Raw genomic sequence first — 24,598 nt, forward strand, 5'->3', positions numbered from 1 at the left:
GTTTCAAGACAAGTTGCCAGTAATTTATTATGGCAGCACTAGGAAACTAATACATGTAGTAAACAAAACTACCAATGACATTTGTCTTATGAACCTGACTACTGGATTTCAATTTGATCTCTATTACCTGTGTCTTTTTACCTCTGCCCACCTCCCCATGGGCTTCCTTTCCTATCCCCATCCTAAATGGGAGCATCCCCACTAGAAAATTTTGAGACCTCTTTAAGATTTCATCAATATTCCTTTATTTCAAAATACTTATGTATTCTTATGACTATCACCTCTTTTAGAATGAGATTTATATAAGTCTGTGTCTGATCTAGAGCACTCAAGCCTCAGTTTGAGCTCTAGCCATGTACATTTTGTTCTCTTCTTAACACCTTAGATTCAACATTGTGCTCATCCTCTTCTATATACTCCTCCCCCCCAACCCCCACAAATTTGCTTCTTCAGATTGAAATTCTCTGTAATCACTGCCTTTTTCATCCCAATTACTCAGAGTCAAAAACTCATTTTTATACTCCTTCCTTCTTTTCTTTCTTTCTTTCTTTCTTTCTTTCCTTCTTTTCTTTCTTTCTTTCTTTCTTTCTTTCTTTCTTTCTTTCTTTCTTTCTTTCTTTGGTAGAGTCAAATGCTAGTATCTGAAAATGTATTCTAGATATTAGAGTCTGCTGTGACCCTATCCATCTGTTATACTGCCATCATCTGAGCTGGGTAGTAGTTAGCTCATGCACCTGTTGTTACAGGGACCTCCCATTTACCCTGTCTTCAGGCTTGCAGCTTCTGTTCTATTCTATCAAGCACTGAGTATAATCATTTCATCATGGCTTTTACCCTCTCAAACAATCTTCATGGTTCTCCATTATTATTATCTGAAGGATAAATTGATAGTTTAAAATCAGATTAAACCCACTCATGGATAGTTCCTCAATCTAGTGAGTCCATTCTGATCAATGAACACTGTGAGTATATTTGTATCCACAACATTGCTCTCTTGGCCTTTAATACTTGCTTATCTGTTATTAGCCTATCCAAATTCCATGCGGAGGTCTAATTATCTCCAGGCATGTTGTATTTGTCCATTTCAATGATCTGTAAGCATCTCTCTCTCTTTTTTTTAAGTCTACAGATTATTTTGTGACATTTATTACTCCTTTCCTTTTGCTTTGTTATTTATATTAATGTCTTTGTAAAAATATTGAAATATGCTAGGATTTAAAATGTATCTTTAATATGTCCTCAATAAACCCTTTTTGTGCTTGATATATATTTGCCAAATGTCTGATATATAACATTTTGACAACTAAACTCTTTGAGTTTATTTACTATTTAATTGATGGAAACATTGATGCATGTATGTGTATATGTGTGTATGTGTACATATGCCAGAGAGAGAAACAGAGGAAATGTACATGGTACAAAGAAGGAAGAGAAAGGAAAGAAGGTTTGTGTCCACTAATATTAATTATAATAAAAGGTTTGAAACTAATGCCAGAAAGACTACTCTCCGATTTCTTCCTTGGCTCTGAAACACTCCAATTTCCCATGCAAAAGCAGTTCTGTCTAACTGTTTGGCAGATTGTTTGAGCTGGAATTAAATGTGCACAGCTGGTACCATCTGCTGCAAATTCTTTAATTCTTGTTATCTCTTAAACAGCTTTTGGTTTTGTTTTATTCATAATTCATTTATGGAGAATGAGGAAGACCTTTCGGGGTCTTAATATTGTTTAATGGATGCATTGCTGGTTCTCAGTTTAGTAAACCATGGTAGACTGTGCTTAGTCAATACTAAATACCTATCTAGCTTTACTGATGACCATTCTGGTTTTCACACTAAAACCAAGGTCAATTTTAAATAGTCAAATAGAATAGTTTTTGAAATTATGTATTATAATGATAATAATATTTCAATTATTTCTTATTTTTTATTTATGATTTTCATTTGTTTTCATATTTAATTTACAATTGAAGTCTAGAAATTTGTTTTTTTTTTTTTTTTTTTTTAGGTATGAGGCTAATGCCAGGTAAGTTTTTATTATATTTAGAAAAAAAAAAAACATAACTGAAAATAAAAGTAAGTCACTCAAAATGAATGAGTTTTTAAACATCTTGTCATTCTTCAATGGCAGCATTTGGATCCACCGCCCAAGCCAGTTTTAACCCAACCAAGATGCTGGAAGGCAGAGAACACCGTGGTGCCCATCAGGCCGATGAGGGCTAAGGAGCCCAGGGCTCCCCGACTCCGCTTGCTGGGCTCTCCTGTGTAATAACCATAGGCATAAAGAACTCGTCCAACAATCCAGGCCAAGCCCAGGCCAGAAGCTATACGCGGGTGGTAAACACCTCCAACCGCTAGGAAAAATAAGAACGGAGGATACACTTCCAACGTGTTCTGGTGGGCGCGCTGAATGCAGTTGAACAGGTGCCCGTTTTCGGGGTCCGTGCTGTACATGGTGGGATACTCCACTTTGTACTTCTTTCGGGCCTTGGAAACATTGATGGCTAGATGAGCTACCATTATGAAGCTAGCAGCACCGGTTAGAACCACGAAACCATATTCCTTCGAGAGGACAGCCATGCTGGCTCTGGGTCACCTCCGCTCGGCTGGTGCGGCTGGTGCAGACCGCAGCTATGCCGAAGTCTAGAAATTTGAATCATAGTTTTCTAGCTAGCAGAAAAAGCAGAACCTAGAAGTAATGCCTGATTTCTCCATTTCTCTCACCTTACCTTTTTCTGTTTTCTTAACATCTCTCCATTAGTGTCTTCCTGCAATTCTCCTCATGACTTAATGCACATCCTTAGTCCTCCACACCCTCAGTTCCATCCAATTCAGTCCACATTAAGGACTTAGAGTAATCTTTCTGAATAGTAAATCTGGGGATCCCTGGGTGGCGCAGCGGTTTGGTGCCTGCCTTTGGCCCAGGGCGCGATCCTGGAGACCCGGGATCGAATCCCACGTCGGGCTCCCAGTGTATGGAGCCTGCTTCTCCCTCTGCCTATGTCTCTGCTTCTCTCTCTCTCTCTCTCTCTGTGTGACTATCATAAATAAATAAAGAATTTTAAAAAAATAAAAAAAAAAAAAAAAAAAAAAAAAAAAAAAAAAAAAAAAATGAATAGTAAATCTGATCATTAAACTCTCCTGCTTAAAGTTCCCCAATGTCTGTATATTTCCTTCAAAATATATTTGAAAAATCTGTGCATTTCTACCCGTTACAGCTGCTCCCCTTTCCTGACATTTGCTCTCTCACTTCTGTTCTCACCTTGCATGAAAAACTCCAGAATAAGCTTCAAACCAAACTTCAGTTGACTTTTTTTTTTTTTCTGTTTTGCAGAATTCCTTTCTTATTCTCCTTGGTTTGAGCAAAATGACCTTCTTCTATGTCCCTATAGGAACTTGGGCACAATACTGTTGGAACATTCATCATAATATATTGCAGTCTTCACCTGCTTAGTTTATGGCCTAATGGACAGAATGTCTTTCTTTTTTTCTCCCAAACTTCACATGCTGGGCCAGTACCCTGAAAAATTAGACCATTGACAAATTATTTGATGAATAAATGACTGAACAACTGGATCTGTAGTGAAATTGGCAGGAAAGAATTCGACTTATAGTAGGTAAGTAGAAGACCCATGCAAATGGAGGCAAGAAAGTTATTTTTATCTGGTAGTATACATATGAACACGTATTAAAATACCTTTTTTTTTTTTACATTTTGTTTTGACATTATTCTCAAGTAATTTGATCCTAATCCATTAAAGATCTTAAATACCTTGGGGATCCCTGGGTGGTTCAGTGGTTTAGCACCTGCCTTTGGCTCAGGGCATGATCCTGGAGTTCCGGGATTGAGTCCCACATTGGGCTCCCTGCATGGAGCCTGCTTCTCCCTCTACCTGTTACTCTGCCTCTCTCTCTCTCTCTCTCTCTCTGTGTCTCTCATGAATAAATAAATAAAATCTTTTTTAAAAAGTTAAAAAAAAGAAGATCTTAAACACCTTTAATCAATGTGAATAAGGGCAGCCAGGGCTACTTGGGCTGCCTGGGTCTAAATTTAGTTTAGTATCGACAGAATACATGCTGATTGGTTTCCTTGCAACTCTGCACAGAGGCAAGCAGTTGGCTTTTCCTTCAGTCTGACATTTGTTTGATCTGGCATGGATAAGATATATGATGCTCAAGGCATCCTGCTTAAGTGAAGAATAAAAATATGGGAAGGCTTGGTCATGGTCATAAATTGTGTAAGTGTCTTTTCAGGGTATTTAAGAAGATAGAACATGCAAGGGGAAAATAAACAGAAAAATACAGCAAGTTTTCTAGTATTGTGGAAGTCGTGTTGAAAACCTTCCTATTTACGCTGTTTTGAGATGCTTGCTGGTCATTCTGCAAAATACTAGAGGTGTTATGACAGTATCACAGATCATTTTTCTGGCAGATGTGATTTTGTGTTAGCCAAATTTTGGTGCTGCTAAAAGGTTTTCTCCCTGGAAGTAGCAATTGGATTTTTCTGTGCCACGAATAGGTGATTTCTTAAAATTTTGGTGTCCATCAAAATGACCTAATGACCTTCTGAATCAAAAAGGATGGGAGCATGGCCTCTGCATTTTTAATGTACTCCTTCATGGCAGAATTAGGATAGGATACTGAATTTCACATGGGTCTGTTTTCCCAGGAAAGAAAATGGGCACTTTGACCCCAGGTCTACCCAAACAAGCTTTTGTGTACCATGAGTTACTTAATGAGTAGGAAAACAAGTATTAGAAAAAAATTGTTAAAGACAAGAAAAACATACCTGCTACTATAATTAATTGAACTGTGTCATACATATATAAAAGCTAATTTGTCCTCAATACAAATTATGTAATTGAATCCTTGACACGATGTCAAAATATCTGGAAATCATATTAATCAGCTAATATACACAGAGACCCTTTGAGAACTAGGGCAGGAAGGGGCAGGTGGTAAGAGCATGCTGCTAACTTGTTGGTAAGTAAATTAAGCTGCTGCTCAAATAAATAGTTTTGGATCAATTATTTGCCTATACTTACATTGTATGTAGAAGTATCCTGAAATTGACAGTCTTCATTGGACATAGCACAGTTGAATGTTTGATAACTTGTAAACTTTTATTTCTTTTTTTTCTTTGAAGAGGAAACCAGTTTTTAATTTTGGTTTGCAACAAAAGCTATTGACATTTACATCATTTTAAAATATTTTACTGCATTAATTTATTAGAAAATTAATAAATATAGGCTATCAAGGGTACATTGACTTCTAAACATAGAATGTAAATGTGTAGCTGGATAGCTCTATCAATCCTTAATATTTTTATAGATAATCTATGCAATTTTGACATAGTAATTTTTCCATATGTTACACATACTGTGCCAATGATATAGTGATTTGTTTCAGGTATTCAGAACGCAGAGGGAAAACTTCTCTTGGATTACAGAATTTTCCAAATATCTGAGGGTATAATTTCAGATGATAAATAATATATAAATAATTATACCCTCAGATATTTGGAAAATTCTGTAATCTAAGAGAAGTTTTCCCTCTGCGTTCTGAATACCTGAAACAAATCACTATATCATTGGCACAATATGTGCCAATTATTATTTATCATCTGAAATAATTATTTTGAATAGAAATCACTCTAATAGGCAGCACATGCTACCTACTAAAAAATTATTTTGATAACTCAAACAGTATGTATTTAAAATATATATTTATTTATTCATGAGAGACACAGAGAGGCAGAGACATAGGCGGAGGGAGAAGCAGGCTCCATGCAGGGAGCTTGATGTGGGACTTGATCCCAGGACTCCGGGATCATGCCCTGAGCAGAAGGCAAACACCTAACCGCTGATCCACCCAGGCGTCCTTCAAACAGTATGTATTAACATCAATTTCTATATGGTGTGATATGGATCTCTGATGTGACTCTTATGCTTTAATTGACAAGAAGATTGAATTCAAAGTGCTGTTGAGCTTTCATAATAGCTTCTGACCTGCTTCCCTTTCGCTATGGTTTTGCCTCTGGTTCTGACATGATATTATTGGCCGTCATTCAGAAATTCCTCTGCTCTAGATTGCATATGACTGCTGTCTCACCCAACACGCATATAAGAGATTTTGAGAGACTTATTTTAAACAATACTTTTCATTTTTGTTTCTTTTTTACTTTTGTTTTGGGCTTGTGTAGCATCATCTCAACTTTCCCTTTTCTCTTATCACACTTTGACTTCCTTTCTAGTTGTTACCTCACTCTCCTTGTGTATAGTCTTCATAGAGGTGTCTGTTAAGGTTTCTGAAGATCCCTAGCCATAGCTGGGCATATGGTGGCTTTGTTCATTGTAATTTACTTTAGATCTTTTGAATCTTGAACAGTGTCACAAAGACTAAAGAATGATTAGGTAAAAAATTATTTAACACAGTTGTGGAAACCAAATACTGTGAATTACTTCCTACTGCATAGATCTTCCAGATTGCTCTAGTTCCTCACTTTTCTAAGTATATATGTCAGTTGTTTTTCTTCTTTTTTAAAATTTTGTTGAGTGATTCTAGGATCTCTAAATGTCTATAATGAATTCCCATTTTGCATCTGCTAGCTAGAGTTGATTTCTATTGCTTATCTTTCCAAAATAGGAAAATAATGTCTACCAGATCAAGATGGCAAAAAAGTTGCCTAATGTTTAAATGAGATTTGATTAAGACACTGCCCACTTGCATTTTAGCCTTTCCTTAAGTTAGATATTCCTGACAAGTCTTGAATAGATGATAAAACAAAAACAAAACCCTGGGTCCCCATAAAGCAGTTTTCTTTTTTCTATAGATATACAATATTTTGTTCAGTGTCTGCTCCATTATCCAAAGCAGTCTCATAGTCCCTGGTTATTACTGAAGCAAACTATCACAAACACAACTCACAGCTTCTGTTCCTTTTTCTGCAATAAAGCACACTCTGTTGGAATGTCCCTCATCTCCCATCCCAGAAGTTTGTATCTAGCTAGATCTGGTAATGGGGGAGGTGGCCATGTGATCTGATACCATGGTGGCATGAGTGCTGGAAGATATGAATTGGAAAATCACTCAGTTCTGACTTTACTGTACAAACCGCATTCCCTGATCATCACTACTTCCTACCATTCTGACTGAACAATTCTGTTCTTCTTTCTTTCTTTAGTACATTCTACATCATTTTAAATAATTTCTTGTATGTTTCACGAAATCTTTTTTTGAAATAAAGCAGATGATGACTACACACATGTGTGCTTGCATGTACTTATCTATACTAAGTAACTGCAAACCGATTTGATAGTTGGGGTCATTCATATGATTTTTATCATTTTTGTAATTCACACTTTTCTGGCAGATGGTCACATCCCATTTCTGTCCTTTCAAGTTGCCTGTTTTTCTGCAGATCTATCTGGAGCAACTTATTTTTCGTCTTCTTATTTGTTTATTCTAATCAAACAAGAGTTTGGAAACTCCACAACTAAATTATGTAATAGTGATTCAATGTAATAAGAAATAAGATCTCAGAAGGAAAATGAGAGCCACTATTGTTAATATTGTGTGTGTTTCAGCCTGTGTAATACATAATATTGTTTCATTACTCAGAACACTTTCAGGCTCATGTGCTGACTCCTATGTCTGTGTTCTCTATTAAAGGACATTGTTAGGTAACTGAATCAGAATGGTGAGTTAATTTGCTTCCTTATGCTTGTTATTTATACCAAACCTCTGAGGCAATCAAAATAGACATTATCTGGAGAGAGTTTAAGTTGCTTGCTGATGGTCACAAGACAGGTTTAGTGGACACCCTAAAAAATGTTAAGGATTGCCCCAGCTGGATTCTTATTTTTCTACAGTGTCTGTGTAGTTTGCTGTTAAGGCTTGTGCCTGCAACTGTCTTAAGAGGATTGTCCTTGGGTATCTGTATGGAAAACCTGAAGTGCCTGGAAAACTTTGCACCATTTTCTACTGGCACTGTCCCGTTGCCAGTACTTTGCTGGCATGGGGGTTAAAATCTCAGTCCCTGTGTCTCAAGAGGGATAGACTTTAATGTACAATTTACATTTCAGTTTTTCTGCAAGGGATTAGGCTGAGATTCTGAGACTGAGTTTACCTAAAATCCACACTCACTTAGCTTCTTTTCTTTCCTTGTTTTACCATGCTGAGCCATCTTGAGGCCTGAGGCAAAAGGAAAAATGTGTACCCATACGTATACTTACCAAAATGTTCTCCTATCTCTTAAACCGAGTAGAAGAAGTTAATATCAGCTTTACAATTAACAAAATGACAATATATTTAAAGTCCTATGTTGTTCCATCTTTTTGCACATTATTGCCAACTGTCAACAAGCTTATTTGGCAGGAGGGCTGGAACCCTAGGCTGACTGAAATGACTGTTCTTAATGCACAATAGAACAGGGTCATTAAACAAACAAAGAACAGCACAGCAGCCTATCTTTATTGAAAAATTGACATTTTTTCATCATGCCTTTTTTGTATTAATTTTGATGTGTAATCTTGCATTAGAGTACAATTAATCTTTTTCTGTAAGATTTTATTTTTAAGTAATCTCTACACCCAACGTGGGGCTTGAATTCACAACTCTGAGACTAGGGTGATGAGTCTCAACCGATGAGCCAGCCAGGTGCCCCCCTTTTTAAGTTTTTATTGAAACTCTAGTTAGTTGACATATATTGTAATATTGGTTTAAGGAGTAGAATTTAGTGACTCATTACTTACATATAACACCCAGTGCTCATCACAACATGTGCCTTTCTTAGTGCCCATCACCCATTTAACTCAACTCCTGCCTTACCTACCCTCCATCAACCCTCACTTTCTTTGCCATAGTCAAAATTCTTTTAGAATATCCCTCTCTCTCTCTGTTTTTCTTTCTCTCCTCCTATGTTCATCTATTTTGTTTCTCAAATTCCACATATGAGTGAAATCATATGGTATTTGTCTTTCTCTGACTATTTCACTTAGCATAACACACTCTAGCTCTATCCGTGTTGTTGCAAACGGCAAGATTTCATTCTTTTTGGTGGCTGAATAGTATATATATATATATATATATATATATATATATATATATAAAATATATAAAATTATATATATTATATATATCACTGGATATATCACATGGAATAATATATATATATATATATATATATATATATATATATATATCACTTCTTCTTTCTCCATTCATCAGTTGATGGATGTTTGAGCTCTTTTTATACTTTGGCTATTGCTGATAATGCTGCTGTAAACATTGGGGTGCATGTGCCTCTTTGAATAAGTATTTTTTGTAAACTTTGGGTAAATATCCATTAGTGCAATGGCTGGATCATAAGGTAGTTCTATTTTTCACTTTTTGAGAAACCTCCATACTGTTTTCCAGAGTGACTCCACCAGTTTGCATTCCCACCAACTGTGGAAGAGGGTAAGGGGAACCATCTTCACCAACATCTGTTGTTTCCTATGTTATTAATTTTAGCCATCTGACAAGTTGAGAGGTGATATCTTATGGTAGTTTTGATTTGTATTTCCTTCATGATGAGTGTTGTTGAGCATCTTGTCATGTCACTGCTACCCATCGGTAGGTTCATGCCTTCTGTCCATTTATTAATCGTATTATTTGTTTTTAGGGTATGGAGTTTGGTAAATTCTTTATAGATTTTGGATGCTAACCCTTTATCAGGTATGTTATTTGCAAATATCTTCTCCCATTCAGTAAGTTGTCTTTTAGGGTTGTTGATTGTTTCCTTTGCTGCACAGAAGCTGTAGTAGCTATTCTTATCAGTTTAATATAATTGATCTCAAGTCCTGAGTTTCATGGCACATCTTTACATTTTGCACCTGAGGCTAGAGCCTCACTTGTTTCACCCTCACCTAGGTCTTGCTTTCCTGTCCTGCTTCCCCCACTATCTTCTCTGGTTTCCATTGGCACCTCCTTATTACTCATTATTTGGCTCCTATGTCTATGTTCTCTATTAATGGACATTATTAGAATACTGAGGCAAATCCTCATCTGAAGGCAGTTCTGGAAGAACCTGATCTGGAATAGAGACTATGCACAATTTAGATTACATCACCGATTGCAAACTCTTGGCCAGTGTTCTATCTATAACATTACACTGTGCCTTAGTCAATAATTTTTCTGCTGTTTAAGGTTGCCTCACATGTATACCTCTCCTACATCTTAAAATAAATAAATTCATCTTTTTATACAATTTATAATAATTGTATTTGCTTTCCATAGAAGCCAGCACTTATTTTTTGTCCCCTGAACACTATTAGTTATATACAGTTGAATGCATGATTGATTTACATTCTACTGTTTATGTTTTCAAATCAATCTTCTCACTGTAAATAAACATTTATTGTTTTATAATCCTAACCACCTTAGACAGTATTAGAAACAAACAAGCAAACATTTGCTGCTAGTCAAATTAATACACTTTATTTCAAAGTATAAATCAAGGTGTATTAAAAAGACTAATTCATTTTCACTAACTAGATAAAGAAAATGAAACTTACCATATCAAATAAAGAGAAAATGTAGTTTAGATTTTGTGCCATTAAATCAGAGCAAACAAAAATGCTAACTCTAGAAGAATTTGATATCGCTAGGAACTGTGTGCATTTATGTAATGAGTTTGACAGAATAAAGTAAAATATGTGTAACAGGTGTTTAAATTTTGTGGACCTATGATACCACATAATCAGTGTAAGTGAATTTTAAATATTTCATGTGGCTAAAATACCTTGTTAAGGTATATACTTCAAACTCAAAAAAACCCACAAGCCTTTTGCATATAATTTACTCCATACACAAATAGGACTGCAGTTTGCAGATATCCAGAAGGAAACCAAAGGACACAGGCAGGAGATGGTTAAGCACAGGGTGCTTCACGAAGCCCACTAGAGGGAGTTTCTGTATTTGAATGTGGGATCATGGGGTTTGCCATTGGCTGAAACACACCAGCCAGGAAAACTAGTGGAGGTTGTCTGAATCTTCCAAAGATGGATTATTTATTTATTTATTTATTTATTATCTATAAATAAGACTTTTAAAGTAGATTTATTACCCTTGAAGTCTTACCTTTCTCCCTTATCAAATGGGTTCTGTTGGCTTTTCGTTTATTAATCTAATACAGAGCTAATGATGATTAATCAGTTAATCTACTTATTTTTTCACTTAACAAAATTTTATTGTATAATTTCTCTGTGGTAGACGTATTATTATCTGAGAGACCAACAAATAGACAGCGTTAAGCAAAGCTTTTGTCTTTAGGAAATTTACAATCTGTGGAGGAAAAAAAAGTTTACAGTAGACTATTATCATTGTTATGATAGGGAACTACAGGGTTCAGTGCGGCACATTCAAAAGCATGTTACTCATTTTTCAAGGTCAGGAAAATATTATTTGAAATCTGAAATTTAAAATATGAATAGAATTTAGCTATGCCAAGCTGGGTGGTTGAATTGTGGGGGGAGGGGAGGACAGGGATAACACTGATGAAAATGAAAATTCTACTTGATTAGAGCATAGAAACATAGAGAAGAAAATGAAGATTATTAGCGTGTATTTTAGTTTTTTGATAAACGTTGTCACTCATAGCATTTATTTAAACACTTGTTGAATTTATACAATTTTATCTTCAAAAATTTTATCTTAGATTATTGTTGGATTACTGCAATAAATTCCTAATTTGTCTCCCTAAATTTTGAATACACAATGGAATTGTGGATACTGGTAAATATGAATTTGAGAAAAAGATCCACAAAGTTAGATGGCTAAGGAAAATGAAAGGTAGAGAGGACAATGTAGAGAATTAGTGGGCTGGAAAGCCTTAATTATGTTAAAGAAAAGGTGTAACTTACTGGGATAAAATCATTGGAGAACTAAGATGGTTGGACTATATGAAGCAATTCAATAGGTGATAGTAATGTCTAAGATGCGGTCACGGATGCAAGTAGTGGAAGTGGAAGAAAAATAAAGGCTTTTCCTAAAGATGAAGAAGCTACAGATGGAGAAGACGGTGTTGACAGGATCATTCACATAGACACTGAGTCATACACAAATATGAAGAACCTGGAATAGAAAAGATGCCTTTTACTTTTAAAAAGGGGAAGGAGGATGGTACTTGGGAGTGATTAAACAAATGTAGATATGGAAGGTAGTAAATGGTGATAATGCACACCATCCAAAAAACAGCAGGACTTTTTACTGGAGATTGAGTAAAGAATGTTCTAGAAGATACGTTGAAGTTAGAAAATATTATCATCATGGCTGTACTCTAAAACTGAAATATCATCTATGAGAAATCTATAGTGGAAGAACTCTTTCAATCTAGAAAGATTTCATAGACTAAACATGAGGTCCTGCCATATTTTTATTATATGACTATATTAAGCCTTCAGAACATAGTTTGGTTTTACTATTTCCAAATATAAATATTTCAGGTTTTTTATTATTGTTTCACTCAGCAAACAGGATTTATGTATACCATTTGATAAGACTGTTAGGAATGCCTTAGTTGCTCATACATAACAGAAATATCAAAATCCTTAAGTCATGAGTTTTTAACCAAGGTTATGTTGGATAATGTAATTAAAGAGCATAGCATAATGCATAATTGAACAGTGGTCAGGAAAATGATTTATTGTATCAGGGTCGTTAAGATAAATAGAATGTATTAAGTCACTACATTGATACGAAAGGTATCATATGACTAAGACATTATGGGTGCTAAAGACTGGATGTTTGTGTCCTCCCCAGATTCATTTGTTAAATCCTGATACCTATTGTGATGGTATTTGAAGGTGGGGCCTTTGACGGCTGATTAAGTTATAAGTGTAGAATCTTCATGAATGGGATTAGCGCCTTTATAAAAGATACCTGAGAGATCCCTCTGCCTTTTTGCCATGTGAGATTACTGCTAAAAATAGCAGTCTATAAACCAGGAAGCAGGCTCTGACCAGACATTGAACTTGTCTGCACCTTAATCTTAGAATTCCCACTCTCCAAGATTATTGAGAAATAGATTTCTATCATTCATAGGCTCCCCATCAATGGTACTTTTGTTATAGCAGCCCAAACAGACTAAGGTAATGGATAAATAGAATTCTATATTTTGATGACCACAAGCACAAGGCATACTAAAGAGGCAGTTTGAATAAATATGCAGGACAACAGACACATGAAAAGGTGCTCAACATCACTCATCATCAGGGAAATACAAATCAAAACTACAACGGAATACTACCTCACACCCCAGAATGGCTAAAATTAAAAACTCCGGAAACTACAAGTGTTGGGAAGGATGTGGAGAAAAACAAACACTGATGCAGTGTTGGTAAGAATGTAAACTAGCGTAGCCGTTGTGGAAGACAGTATAGAGGTTCCTCAAAAAATTAAAAATACATTTTTTTAATCCAGTAATGGCACTACTGGGTATTTACCCAAAAAATATGAAAACACTAATTTGAAGGGATATATGCACCCTTATGTGTATTGCAACATTATTTACAAGAGCCAATTGCAGAAGTAGCCCAACTGTTCATGAATTGATAAATGGATAAAGATGTGGTATATATACATATAATATGCATATAATCTATATACACACACACAAATAGAATATTCTTATTCAGCTATAAGAAATAATGAAATCTTGCCATTTGTAGCAACATGGATGAATCTAGAGAGCATAATCCTAAAGCAAAACAAGCCAGTCAGAGAAAGATAAATATCATATGATTTCATTTATATGTGGAATTTAAGAAACAAAACAAAGGGGAAAAAAAGCCACAAAACAGACTCTTAACTATAGAGAAAAAACAGTTACCAGAGGGGAAACAGGTGGGGTGATGGGTGAAATAGGTGATGGAGTGAAGATGAGCATTGAGTAATATATGGAATTGTTAAATCACTATATTGTAAACCTGAAACTAATGTAACACTGTATATAAATATGCTAGAATTAAAATATAATTAAAAATACACATATACTATAAGAAATATAGATATAAATATCAGAAGAAACAATTAAAAAGGTTTTAAATTGTGCCTCCTAGAAGGGGAAATTTGGAGTGAAGAGAGGGTATCTACGCTTGTTAGAATGGCTATCATCAAAAAGACAAAAGACAGTTAAGTGTCATTGAGGATGTGGAGAAAAGAGAACCCTATGCTCTGTAGTGGGAATGCAAGTTGCTTGAGCCACTTGGAAACAGTATAGAGATCCCCCTCAAAATTAAAAATAGAACTGTATGATCCAGCAATCCCACTTACAGGTATATATCCAAAGGAAATGATAATAGGATGTTGAAGAGATATCTGCACTCCCATGTTTATTGTACATTATTCAATAATAGCCAAGGTATGGAAACAACCTAAGTGCCCATCAATGGATGAATGGTATATATATATATATATATATATCTCACACCTAATACACTACATCTATTCTATATGTATATGTATACATACATAATATATGTTTATACATAAACATTCAGGGTATGTATATCTATATATAATGATTTAGAGATACACATATGTAGATATATATCTGTATATCTCTCTCTTGTATCTATATATAGATATACACACAGCCCCCCAGAAATATTCAGCCATGAGAAAGAATGAAATCCTGACATTTACAACATGAATGGACCATGAGGACCTTATGCTTAGTGAAAGAAAGTCAGACACAGAAAAACAAATACTGCATGTTATTAACTGTATTTGGAATCCTGTCCCCCACCCAAAAGGCAAACTCATTGAAATAGACAGTATAAAAGTGGCTGGGAAGTGGCGAAAATAGTGTGAGTTGGTAAGAGGTTACACACTTTTAGCTGTAAGTGGAATAAGGTCTGAGGATGTAACGTAAAATATGGTGACTAAAGTTGTTAACCCTGTATTGTATTAAAACAATTTAGAACTTAAATGTCCTCACAAAAAAAAAAAAAAAAAAAAAGAGAGAGAGAGAGAGAATAAAAAGGATAAATATATGAGATGATGATGGATGGGTTAATTAATTAGATGGAGATGGAGGAAAGAAATCCTTTCACAATGTACCTGTGTATCAGATCAACATGATGTACAATTTAAATGTCTTACTATATGCCAATTATACCTTAATAAAGCTGAAAGAAAAATAAATCTTCACTGCTTTACTGAATTTGAGAAAGAGAGGGAGTGTGTGCAAGTGGTGGGGGGAGGAACAGAGGGAGAGAGAGCAAATCTTTTTTTTTTTTAATATTTTATTTATCTGTTTGAGAGAGAGAGAGAGAGCAAGAGCAAGGGGGAGGTGAAGGGCAAAGGGAGAAGCTGACTCCCTGCTGAACAGGGAGCCAGAAGTAGGACTCAATCCCAGGACCCTGGGATCATGACCTGAGCTGAAGGCAGACAATTAACCAACTGAGCCACTCAGATGCCCCTAGAGAAAGGGAGAATCTTAAGCAGTCTTCATGCTTCATGCCCAGCGTGGAGCCTGACATGGGACTCAAGCTCAAGACCCTGAGATCATAACCTGAGCTGAAATTAAGAGTCAGATGCTTAACTGACTGGGCCACCCAGACATCCCACTGATAAAATATTTTTAAAATATATTAAATAGTTATGATAAAAGTTAAATAAGGAAATGAGTTAATTCCCAGTATAACTGAAATTTGTGCATATATTTCTAGAAAAAAGTTCAAAACTTATTTTTTTACAAGGGAGATAAAATAAGGATACATTTTTAAAAATAATAATTCTCTGTTTTAGTATAGCAGCTATGTTTTAAGCATATAAACTATTAATCTAGTAGCTTCAGTCATGTTTCCTAGTTAAAATTACCTCTGTGATGGAAGAAGTGAACTCAAAGTAATGATCAATATAGATAAACCTTATTCATTTACTAAGAATTGATTTAAATTTTGTACTTATTTTAAAAAATGATAGTCCTAAGATAGAGCAGAGCCTAATCTATAAAACACACACAATTATATGATTTATATGTCATGTGAGCTATAAATAAGCTGCTATGTAAATGATAGATATCTTTCTATTTTTGTTAATCACTCAGAATGTGGAGACTTGTTTCAAAATTAGTGTTAAACACCAAAATGTATTTGCTATAAAAATAAAATTATTAATATTTTAATATCAGTTATTTAAATATAGAATATGGGCAGACATTTTATGAAAAATACTACAAACATCTGTTAGCCATCAAAGATGTGCACATTTAAAAAGAGTCTTCCTTTCTACTCCCAGGAGGTTGCTAATAATGCATAGTGGTGACAGTGTAGAGGAAAACCAGGAGTCTTGTACTAAGTGAGATGGTTCTTTCTACACAGTTTTTTGGTAGACAGCTTTGAATAATTTAGCAAAAAATATAAATATTCATACAATTTACCTAGCATTTCTTTCTCATTCTGTCCTTGAGAGATTACTCCCACAAATATATTACATCCTGAATAAACATATTCAGTGCAACTTGGAAATCATGAAATATAGAAAACAAGCAAATATTCATCATCACTGAATTAAATAAAATATGGCAGCTTTTTACAATGGAGTACTATGTCATAAGAAAAAAATGAGGTAGATGCCTATGAATGGATCTGAAGTAATTGCCAGCATGCATCCTTAGGTAAAATAAGAAAATATAAATTATAATTCTTTTATGTGGGTCAGATCTATTTCTAAATATAGAAAAATGTTGGAGGTATGTGCATTAAACAATTTTAAATATGTGCCTCAATAGTAAATTTTCACTTTTTAGAGAATATAATTCTCTATTATGAACAATTTATATTCTGTTATTTATATTCTGTATTATTTATATTTAATTTATATTCTATTTATATTTAATATATATTTAATTTATATTCTATATTATGTTATAAATGTAAACCTCTTAGATCATATTCTTAAACTCTGTTAGAACAACTTTTATAAAAATATATTTCCCTCTTCAGTGTATTAGGTCTGTTAAGAGTAATATGCATAATTCAGTTGTGGTAAAGATACTGTGAATAGGCAGTGAAAAATTATCACCAAGAAGAAGCTCTTGTCTGAAAATTTATTATTTAATTTAGTAGATTTCCTATATTTAATTATTAGTATTCATTATTGCTTTTTGTCGTATGTTGTGCATAAAAATGAATCACGTCTTCTGCCTTTGTTGTTCTCTCTCTAGCATTTAATGTAAGAGATAGAAAAGTGAGTGGACATAACTTTTTAGCAAATAGCATACTTAATTATTGTTATAGTAAATCATTGATCTTCTATGGCAACAGAGACCAACTATTCTCTCTGGGATGTAGATAGAAAGTGCTGAAATAGAATGGATGTGTTTCCCTTCATGTTTAAAGATTTCTAATTATGGCACATGCATCCTTTACATAATAAATCAACATTAAGGATAGCAATCAATACGTGGTGGTGTGCATTCATTTATTATCTCAGCAGATATTTTCTTCCAGAATGTGGTACAAAGAACACAAAAATATAATTTACTATGATTCAACAGCATAATCAAAGAAATGTGACAGTATCTCTGGCGGAAAAAAGTGGTTAGAATCAAATTTCATTTTTATTGTTACACCATTATTCCTCCGAAGCTACGTCTTTGTCTAAATACATTTAATTTGACCACGTTCTGACTTTTATCCCAGGAATTATTTCATGTCTATTAAATTTCAGGTATTTCTGAGCAAATTTAAAGAAAAATATTAGTATCTACTACATGAAAGAGTATAAACATAAACATATAATTAACCTTAGAAAAATAATAATAATTAATTCACACATTTTTACCTCATCTTGTGAAATAGACCTGTGTGTGTGGTGTATGTGTGTATGTGTGTATCACACATACTATAAGCAAGCCTTTGGAGCTGTTACTGTCTCATTCATTTGCCTGGACTCAGAAATGGTGATACTAAAACCCAAATGGATGCAAGGAAGGTGAAAAAGAATTACTCAAAATAAAATAAAATAAAATAAAATAAAAAAGAATTACTCTTGTTTAAGAGAGTAAAATATAGTGTATAGAGAACAAAGTCTTCAATTAATTTTTTCACATTACTTTGACTAAATAAGTAAATCTGCTTATTTAATTAAAGAAACATATAATCACCTTGTGCTAATTAATCATTTCATCCTTTCCTTTCTATATGTGCACATTTCTTACAGTCTCCTAGACACTTGCCACTTAGTTATAACTTTTGTGGATTACTCTTATCTCTCTCTTCCTAACTTCTTTCCCTCCAGTTACCATCTTTCTTTCCTTTCTAACTACTTTAATGTTGCTAACAACCATAAATTATTCTTCTGCTAAATACATTTTTCTACATTTTCCATTTTGTTCATGGCATTACCATCTTTCCAGTAATTCAGACTTGGCAATCAGTGTCTTATTGGTGCCTTCCTTCTTTTCCATTCAATCCATTAACTGTGAGATGCTGAGACTTATAAGCCACATTCTGTTGTCTTATATTTTTCAATCTGGTGGGAAAGGCAGACAACCAAAAAGTCACAGTGCTTTAAAACCATGCTGTATAAATATCCAAAAGCAGTAATATAACATATTCCAGAAACTCATAATTGATGTTGGGGGAAATGAGGAGAGACGAAGAGACTGAGCAGAAATCAAGGAAGGCTTTCTGGCTACTGTAGTGCCAAGTACTGGCAATTGCATATCTGAAAGATTCCTTGCTTCTCTTTTGCATTCTACCATTTAAAGGGACAATTCTAATTGAGGTTCGCATTACATGTAGAATGCAATCATCACTCCTTATCTGCAGTTTTGCTTTTTAATGGTTTCAGCTACCCACTTGTCAACCACTGGAAGCAGATATTCCTCCTTCTGAGAGATTCTCAGAATTCAATAGTAGCTTCATCATTCCCCTCACTTCATCTCATCCCATGGGCATTTTGTCATCTCACGTCATCACAAGAAAGGTGAGTATAGAACAATAAGATATTTTGAGAGAGAGAGCAAGAATGACAGAGTATATTCACATGACTTTTATTTTTTTTCTATTTTTTTATTGGAGTTCAATTTGCCAACATATAACACCCAGTGCTTGCTCATCGCGTCAAGTGCCCCCCTCAGTGCCCATCACCCAGTCACCCCAACCCCTGCCCACCTCCCCTTCCACTACCCCTTGTTCATTTCCCAGAGTTAGGAGTCTCTCATGTTCTGTCTACCACTCTGATATTTCCCACTCATTTCCCTCTCCTTCATATAACTTTCATTACAGTATACTGTTCTAATTGTTCTATTTTATTATTAGTTATTGTTCATCTCTTATGGTGCCTAATTTATAAATTAAACTGTATATATGTATATGTTGTATGTATAAAAATACAACATAGTGTAGATATAGAGTTTGGTACTTACTACCTGTGGTTTCAGCCATCCCCTGGGGGTCTTGGAACATATCCCCCAAGGATAAAGAGGCACTACTGTATATCACTGCAAAAGCAGGAACCAAAGATTCCTTTCTGCTTCTTTCTGTTTTATTCCTGTAAACTCTTTCACAGAGGTGTCAGTTGTTAGTCATCTTGGTGTTTTCTATATTTTTAGTCTTAATACTCCCCTACTAGAAAACTTGGAATGTTTTCTACTGCTCAGGGTCTATTATTCAATCCATAGACTGGCCTTATTTGTACAAGTCCAATTCACACATTCTAAGGTTGCTCTATCAAATATGGCAGTCACCAGACACATGTGGCTATTGGAATTTCAAGTTAAAGTAATTAAAATTAAATATAATTATAAATTTAGTTTCTTGGTCACACTAGCCACATTTCAAATGTTCAAAAGCTACATGTGGCTAGTTGATACTGCATTAGGTGGCACATACTGTAAATATTTTCAACCTTTCAGAAAGTTCTATTATACAATACTGATTTAATTTTTTTAAAAATTGGATTGTAAATTATTTTCTCTAGGTAACTCTTAAGTTCCTCATTTATATGACTTTGCTGCTTCTGATTTTTCTTCCTAAAATGGCTTTCCTTCTATTTCTCTTTAAACGGCATTTATCTTTCAAGATCCAGTTCAATTTCATTCAGTTTCTCCTCTATAAAATTTTCCTAATCCCTATGCCCAGAAGAGTCTTCATTACCTAATTTTCACAATTTATCAGTTTTGTTTGACATTTATCACTTTATATCTTGCATTATAGATATTTGTGTACATCTTATTTTTCTACTAGACTATATGCTCTCTAGCCACCATTTTCTACCCCTACCACATTCTTATCAAGTATTTATTAAATTATTAGATTTTAGTTGAGTTTCAGTCAGATTTTTACATGTGGTATTCATACTTACAATTTCTTTTAATCTTGAGAAAAAGGTTTGGAAAGAATACTTGGAGGATTAATATAAAATATCTGGAGGATTGTAATGTTATTACTTTTATGTATTTGAACAAAGACAAAATGCTTAAAAATATAATTAATCCATTCTCTCTCCATTAAAGAACATGTAATTACTGCAGTCTATGAGAGATTTAGGAAAATCCCTACTGGTAGAAACTAGCAGCATCTTTAAAAAAAATCAAGAAATAGGTTCAGTCAGTTTTTCATTCTACTTTGTTTTTTTCATTTTTTTTCATTCTACTTTGATTTTTTTTTCAAAATATTGATAATCCAGGTGTCTATAATGTGATTTCCAATTAAACATTTTTCTACTCACAGATGCTTTTTATCAGGTAGCCTTGTTTTTCCAGTACTTTCAACTTATTTTCAAACACATTAGTGTTCCTTCTAGATAATTTCAAACAAATTCCTAAAAATAAAGATTTCAATGATCTGATAATGTCTTAGATCATATGAACCTCAAACTCCAGTGTGTAAGAAATGTAAGTTAATTTTCTTATAACTATACCATGTCAAGCACAAGTTTTTATTTTATCACATATTACACTCATAATCAGGATGTTCACTCTTCTAGGATTTTGTTTAAGTTCTGGAGGACTTAGGAAGTCTATAACCATGGCCGGAGAAGAGTTTGGCCTTGTAGAATATCAATGCCCAGTATGTTCACTGGTATTGAAGAGATAAAAATATTGGGTTCTATTGGGGGAGAATCCCAATTTGTAGGGTCAGAGGGACTTTCCTGACCATAACTGTTTGCCTTCTGTGTCCTTTGATGGTGTCAAGGGGGTCAGAAAGTTTCTGAGAGTTACCATGTATTAGAGTATATTAGTCTCCAGTATCAATCAGAGCCATCATTGTTTGTTTATTTCCTGGAGACCAGTGAATAGTGAACCCGAGGACTCCAATCACCTCCAAAGGTCGTCACCTAGAGATAATCTTGGCCTGCATCTTATACCTGGGGGATGGGAAGCACCCACCCTGAATAGGACTTAATCCCTGAGGCTTCTGCTAGGTTAGGCAAAATATCAGGGATGGTAGGGCAAGTGGGGCAGGTCTGAACAGGTTTTAAAGCTTTCCACAGGCTGACCAACAGAGCATTGGGCTGCTGATAACCTTTTTAGGTGGTGCCCTAGCAGCAGTAAGGTCAAACCATATTTGCTTCCAGTTACTTTTATCAGATCCTCTAAAGCTGATAGGAATAGCCTTTTGGCTGAGCTTCCTCTCTGATTTGTGTCTTCCCCAGAGCCTGTACCCATTCCAGGGATTTATCAGTTTGTTCAAATGGTCAGTGGATTGCCCAACATCATAAATGTCTTGTTCCCATGACTGGAGTCACCGTGGATATCAGAGTCCAATACCAAGTGCTAGGGTCAGACTCAGAAGTATCTTGAGTTTATTCTGCAGTAAATTGGCCTAATCAGGGCCTTCAAAGATAGAGGCATAGATGGCCTGTCTCACTCCCAACTTCCTAACTCCTCTATAGACTTCCAGGGTCCCCTATGCCCAGGGAGATCCTCCTCATTGGACTAAGCCTCCCTGTAGAGTGGAATAATCAATCTACAAGGCAGTGAGCACCCTGAACTCCCTAAGGGCCATGCAGGCACTGCCAGAGGGCAGCGGGGTATGGTGATGCTGCCCATTTTCTCTGTCTCCTGCCCTTGAGAGAAAAGCCTCAGCTCCAAGCTACGTTAGCTGTGCTAACCATGCCTGGATGTTTTTCCTGGCATTCTGTTGAAAGTGGCAGTATTATTAGTAAGCGTAGCAGAAGTACATTCTGTCATCATGAGTATTTCCCGAACTGGGGGCTGGCGGCAGGCGGCTGGCTGAGGTTGCTGTCGCTGTTTTGCTTTCTGCTGTATTAGAAATCAGATGCCAGGGGCCGTTTCATCTCACTCTACTCAACCGCAACATCCCCCTTTTGCTCTCATTTTCTCGGGGATTCCACCTCTTAGAGTCTTATTCGTGCTCTGTCACAAACCCTTGGACCATGATCTGTGACAGCCTGTACCCTCCTGGCTTTACAAAAGGCACGCTAAATTCTCCAAATTAGTATCCTGCTCTCCCACCTTACCTGCCAGCCCTTAACCTAGCAGCGTAGCGAGTGCTCCCACGTCTTTCTCTCACATGAGCTCCTCCTGCCAGTTTCTCACTGGAGCTTCAGCTCCCAGCCCAGCATCGGAATCGCACAGAACTACCCGCAGCGCAGCGCAGCCCAGCCCGCCGCACAGCCCCGGTTACCTTCTGCGCAGTGCACCCCGCGCAGGCGCAGATGCAACAAGCTCCGCGGACGAGCCGGCGTTTCCCGCGGTTCCAAACTCTCGCGATATCCATAAGTGAGGCACATCCGGGGCACTGCTCCTACCCGGAAGGTGTGAGGCCCGCCCAGGATTGCCGCGCAGGTGATACCGCTCTCCCAAGATCCAGGCTGGGTTGCCAGGTGTTGGTTCGCAACCTGGGCCCTGTATGTGGAGGCCAAGGAGGCCCAAAGGTAGGAGCAGACCACACTCTAGACTCCTAGGTGGCCGTGTTTATGAGCAGGGGAAGTTCTATACCAGGCTTGTCTTAGGCGCTGCAAGAATTGTAGTAGAAGCTTATATCGAAGTCTTCGTGGTCTCCAGTCATGTGCACCGTCAAGAAGGCCTCAAGGCATTAGTGTCTGGAGCCTGTGTCCTTGAAGATGGCCCAACACTCTGGGAATGGTGGGCAGAACGTGCATTCCGTGGACAAGGGAAGGAGTGGGGAGTGAGGAGTCTCCATTTGCCCGGGTCCAGCCCACAAGCCAGCCAGGGGTCACTTCCTCTCCATGACCTTCTCCAACACTGTATCATCTCTTCCTCCAGGTAGAATGTTGCAGATTGAGCCACTTATACAATGGGGAGGAAGATAGGAAGAGGGAAGAACGCGGCTAACAGCGAGTACCAGATGAGAATTCACCATGGGTAATCCCACTTAAACCATTGAGTAAAGTAGCACTTTATTCAGAACCGATTTTATTTTATTTTTAAAGATAGATTGATTTGAGGGACAGAGAGAGAGAGAGTGTGTGAGTGCACAAGCAGAGGAGGGGCACAAGGAGAGGGAGAAGCAGACTCCCCCTGAGCTGGGAGCCGAATGTGGGGCTGGATACTGGGACCTGGGGATCATGACCTAAGCCAAAGGCAGATGCTCAACCGAATGAGCCACCTCGGCGACTGCGACTCCAGAACCCATTTCAATCCAGGTTTCTTCACGTTGAGAACTTCCCAGCATATGTCGTAATTTCAAAGTAATCTATTGAAAGAAAGCAGACATCTGATTTTTCATTTGAGGCTCAGAGGCTAAATCTTTTGCTCAAGATCCCTGAACTAGTGAATGGAAAGGGTGATATTTGAACCCATACCTTTTATTTCCAAGTTAGGTAACATGGCTTCATTGACCTGTCCTGACTACATTGACTACATTCACTAGACGATGGTTAAATCCTTTAATTTCTCTTTATTTATAAATGCCAGTGATTTTTCAAAGATTTGTTTAGTATTCCCACCATAGAATAAAGCAAAGCTTTGTGTATTTATTCCAATATAAAATCATGCTGCTTCATTCCTAGTTTGCTGTTGCAGAAGAAACTGTCCATTTTTCAATTATAGGATTTATTACTGTAATAAGCTAGAGAGGAAAGTATATTTTCTCTGCTTTAATTTTTCTCATCACGATATAAATGTTACTTAAGGCATTGTACTTTGTGGTGGGATCCAGATTTTCATGGGTACATCCAGGCTGTTTTTTTTATTTCTTCAAAATGATGAAGTGAATTCCAACAAGATACTTTATTTTATGATGTAAAAAAGAATTCTCAATTAACCTTTAAAATTAAGTCCCACCATAGATAAGCATGTCCTTAAGTAAACTCTTGAGTGCAATGAGGAAAATTTAAAGCAGGTAAAAATATATATTATATCTAACATAAATGATATAAGAAATATTTTATCTCTGATACATATAGTGAAATCAACTCATGGGAAATAGCATTAAAAGCAGAATTAGAAATAATGTAAAATCATTTTAAGCTAAACGTAATTCTCTAAAAAATGACAAGTTGACAGTTTAAAGAGCCTCAAGCTTCATCCTGCCAATGTTCATTTCTCTTTTGCTTTTTCATTTGAAGATGCTTTTAAAAGATAGGCATCATCAAAAGTATTCCTGGCAATGCTAA

At 35.9% G+C, this 24,598-nt stretch overlaps 1 protein-coding gene across 1 annotated transcript; it reads right to left on the minus strand.

Moving 5' to 3' along the window:
* Positions 1–2,009: 2,009 nt before the first annotated feature.
* LOC125752420 (microsomal glutathione S-transferase 3) lies at positions 2,010–2,637 on the minus strand. The gene has a single exon (XM_049093361.1). The coding sequence runs from the start codon at positions 2,576–2,578 to the stop codon at positions 2,120–2,122; it is 459 nt and encodes a 152-aa protein (XP_048949318.1). The 5' UTR covers positions 2,579–2,637; the 3' UTR covers positions 2,010–2,119.
* Positions 2,638–24,598: the final 21,961 nt, after the last annotated feature.

The sequence above is a fragment of the Canis lupus genome, chromosome 13, assembly GCF_003254725.2.
Source record: "Canis lupus dingo isolate Sandy chromosome 13, ASM325472v2, whole genome shotgun sequence".
Lineage (NCBI taxonomy): Eukaryota > Metazoa > Chordata > Mammalia > Carnivora > Canidae > Canis > Canis lupus.

Coding starts and splice junctions, on each gene's coding strand:
- LOC125752420 (XM_049093361.1), bottom strand. CDS start 2,578: ATGGCTGTCCTCTCGAAGGAATATGGTTTCGTGGTTCTAACCGGTGCT.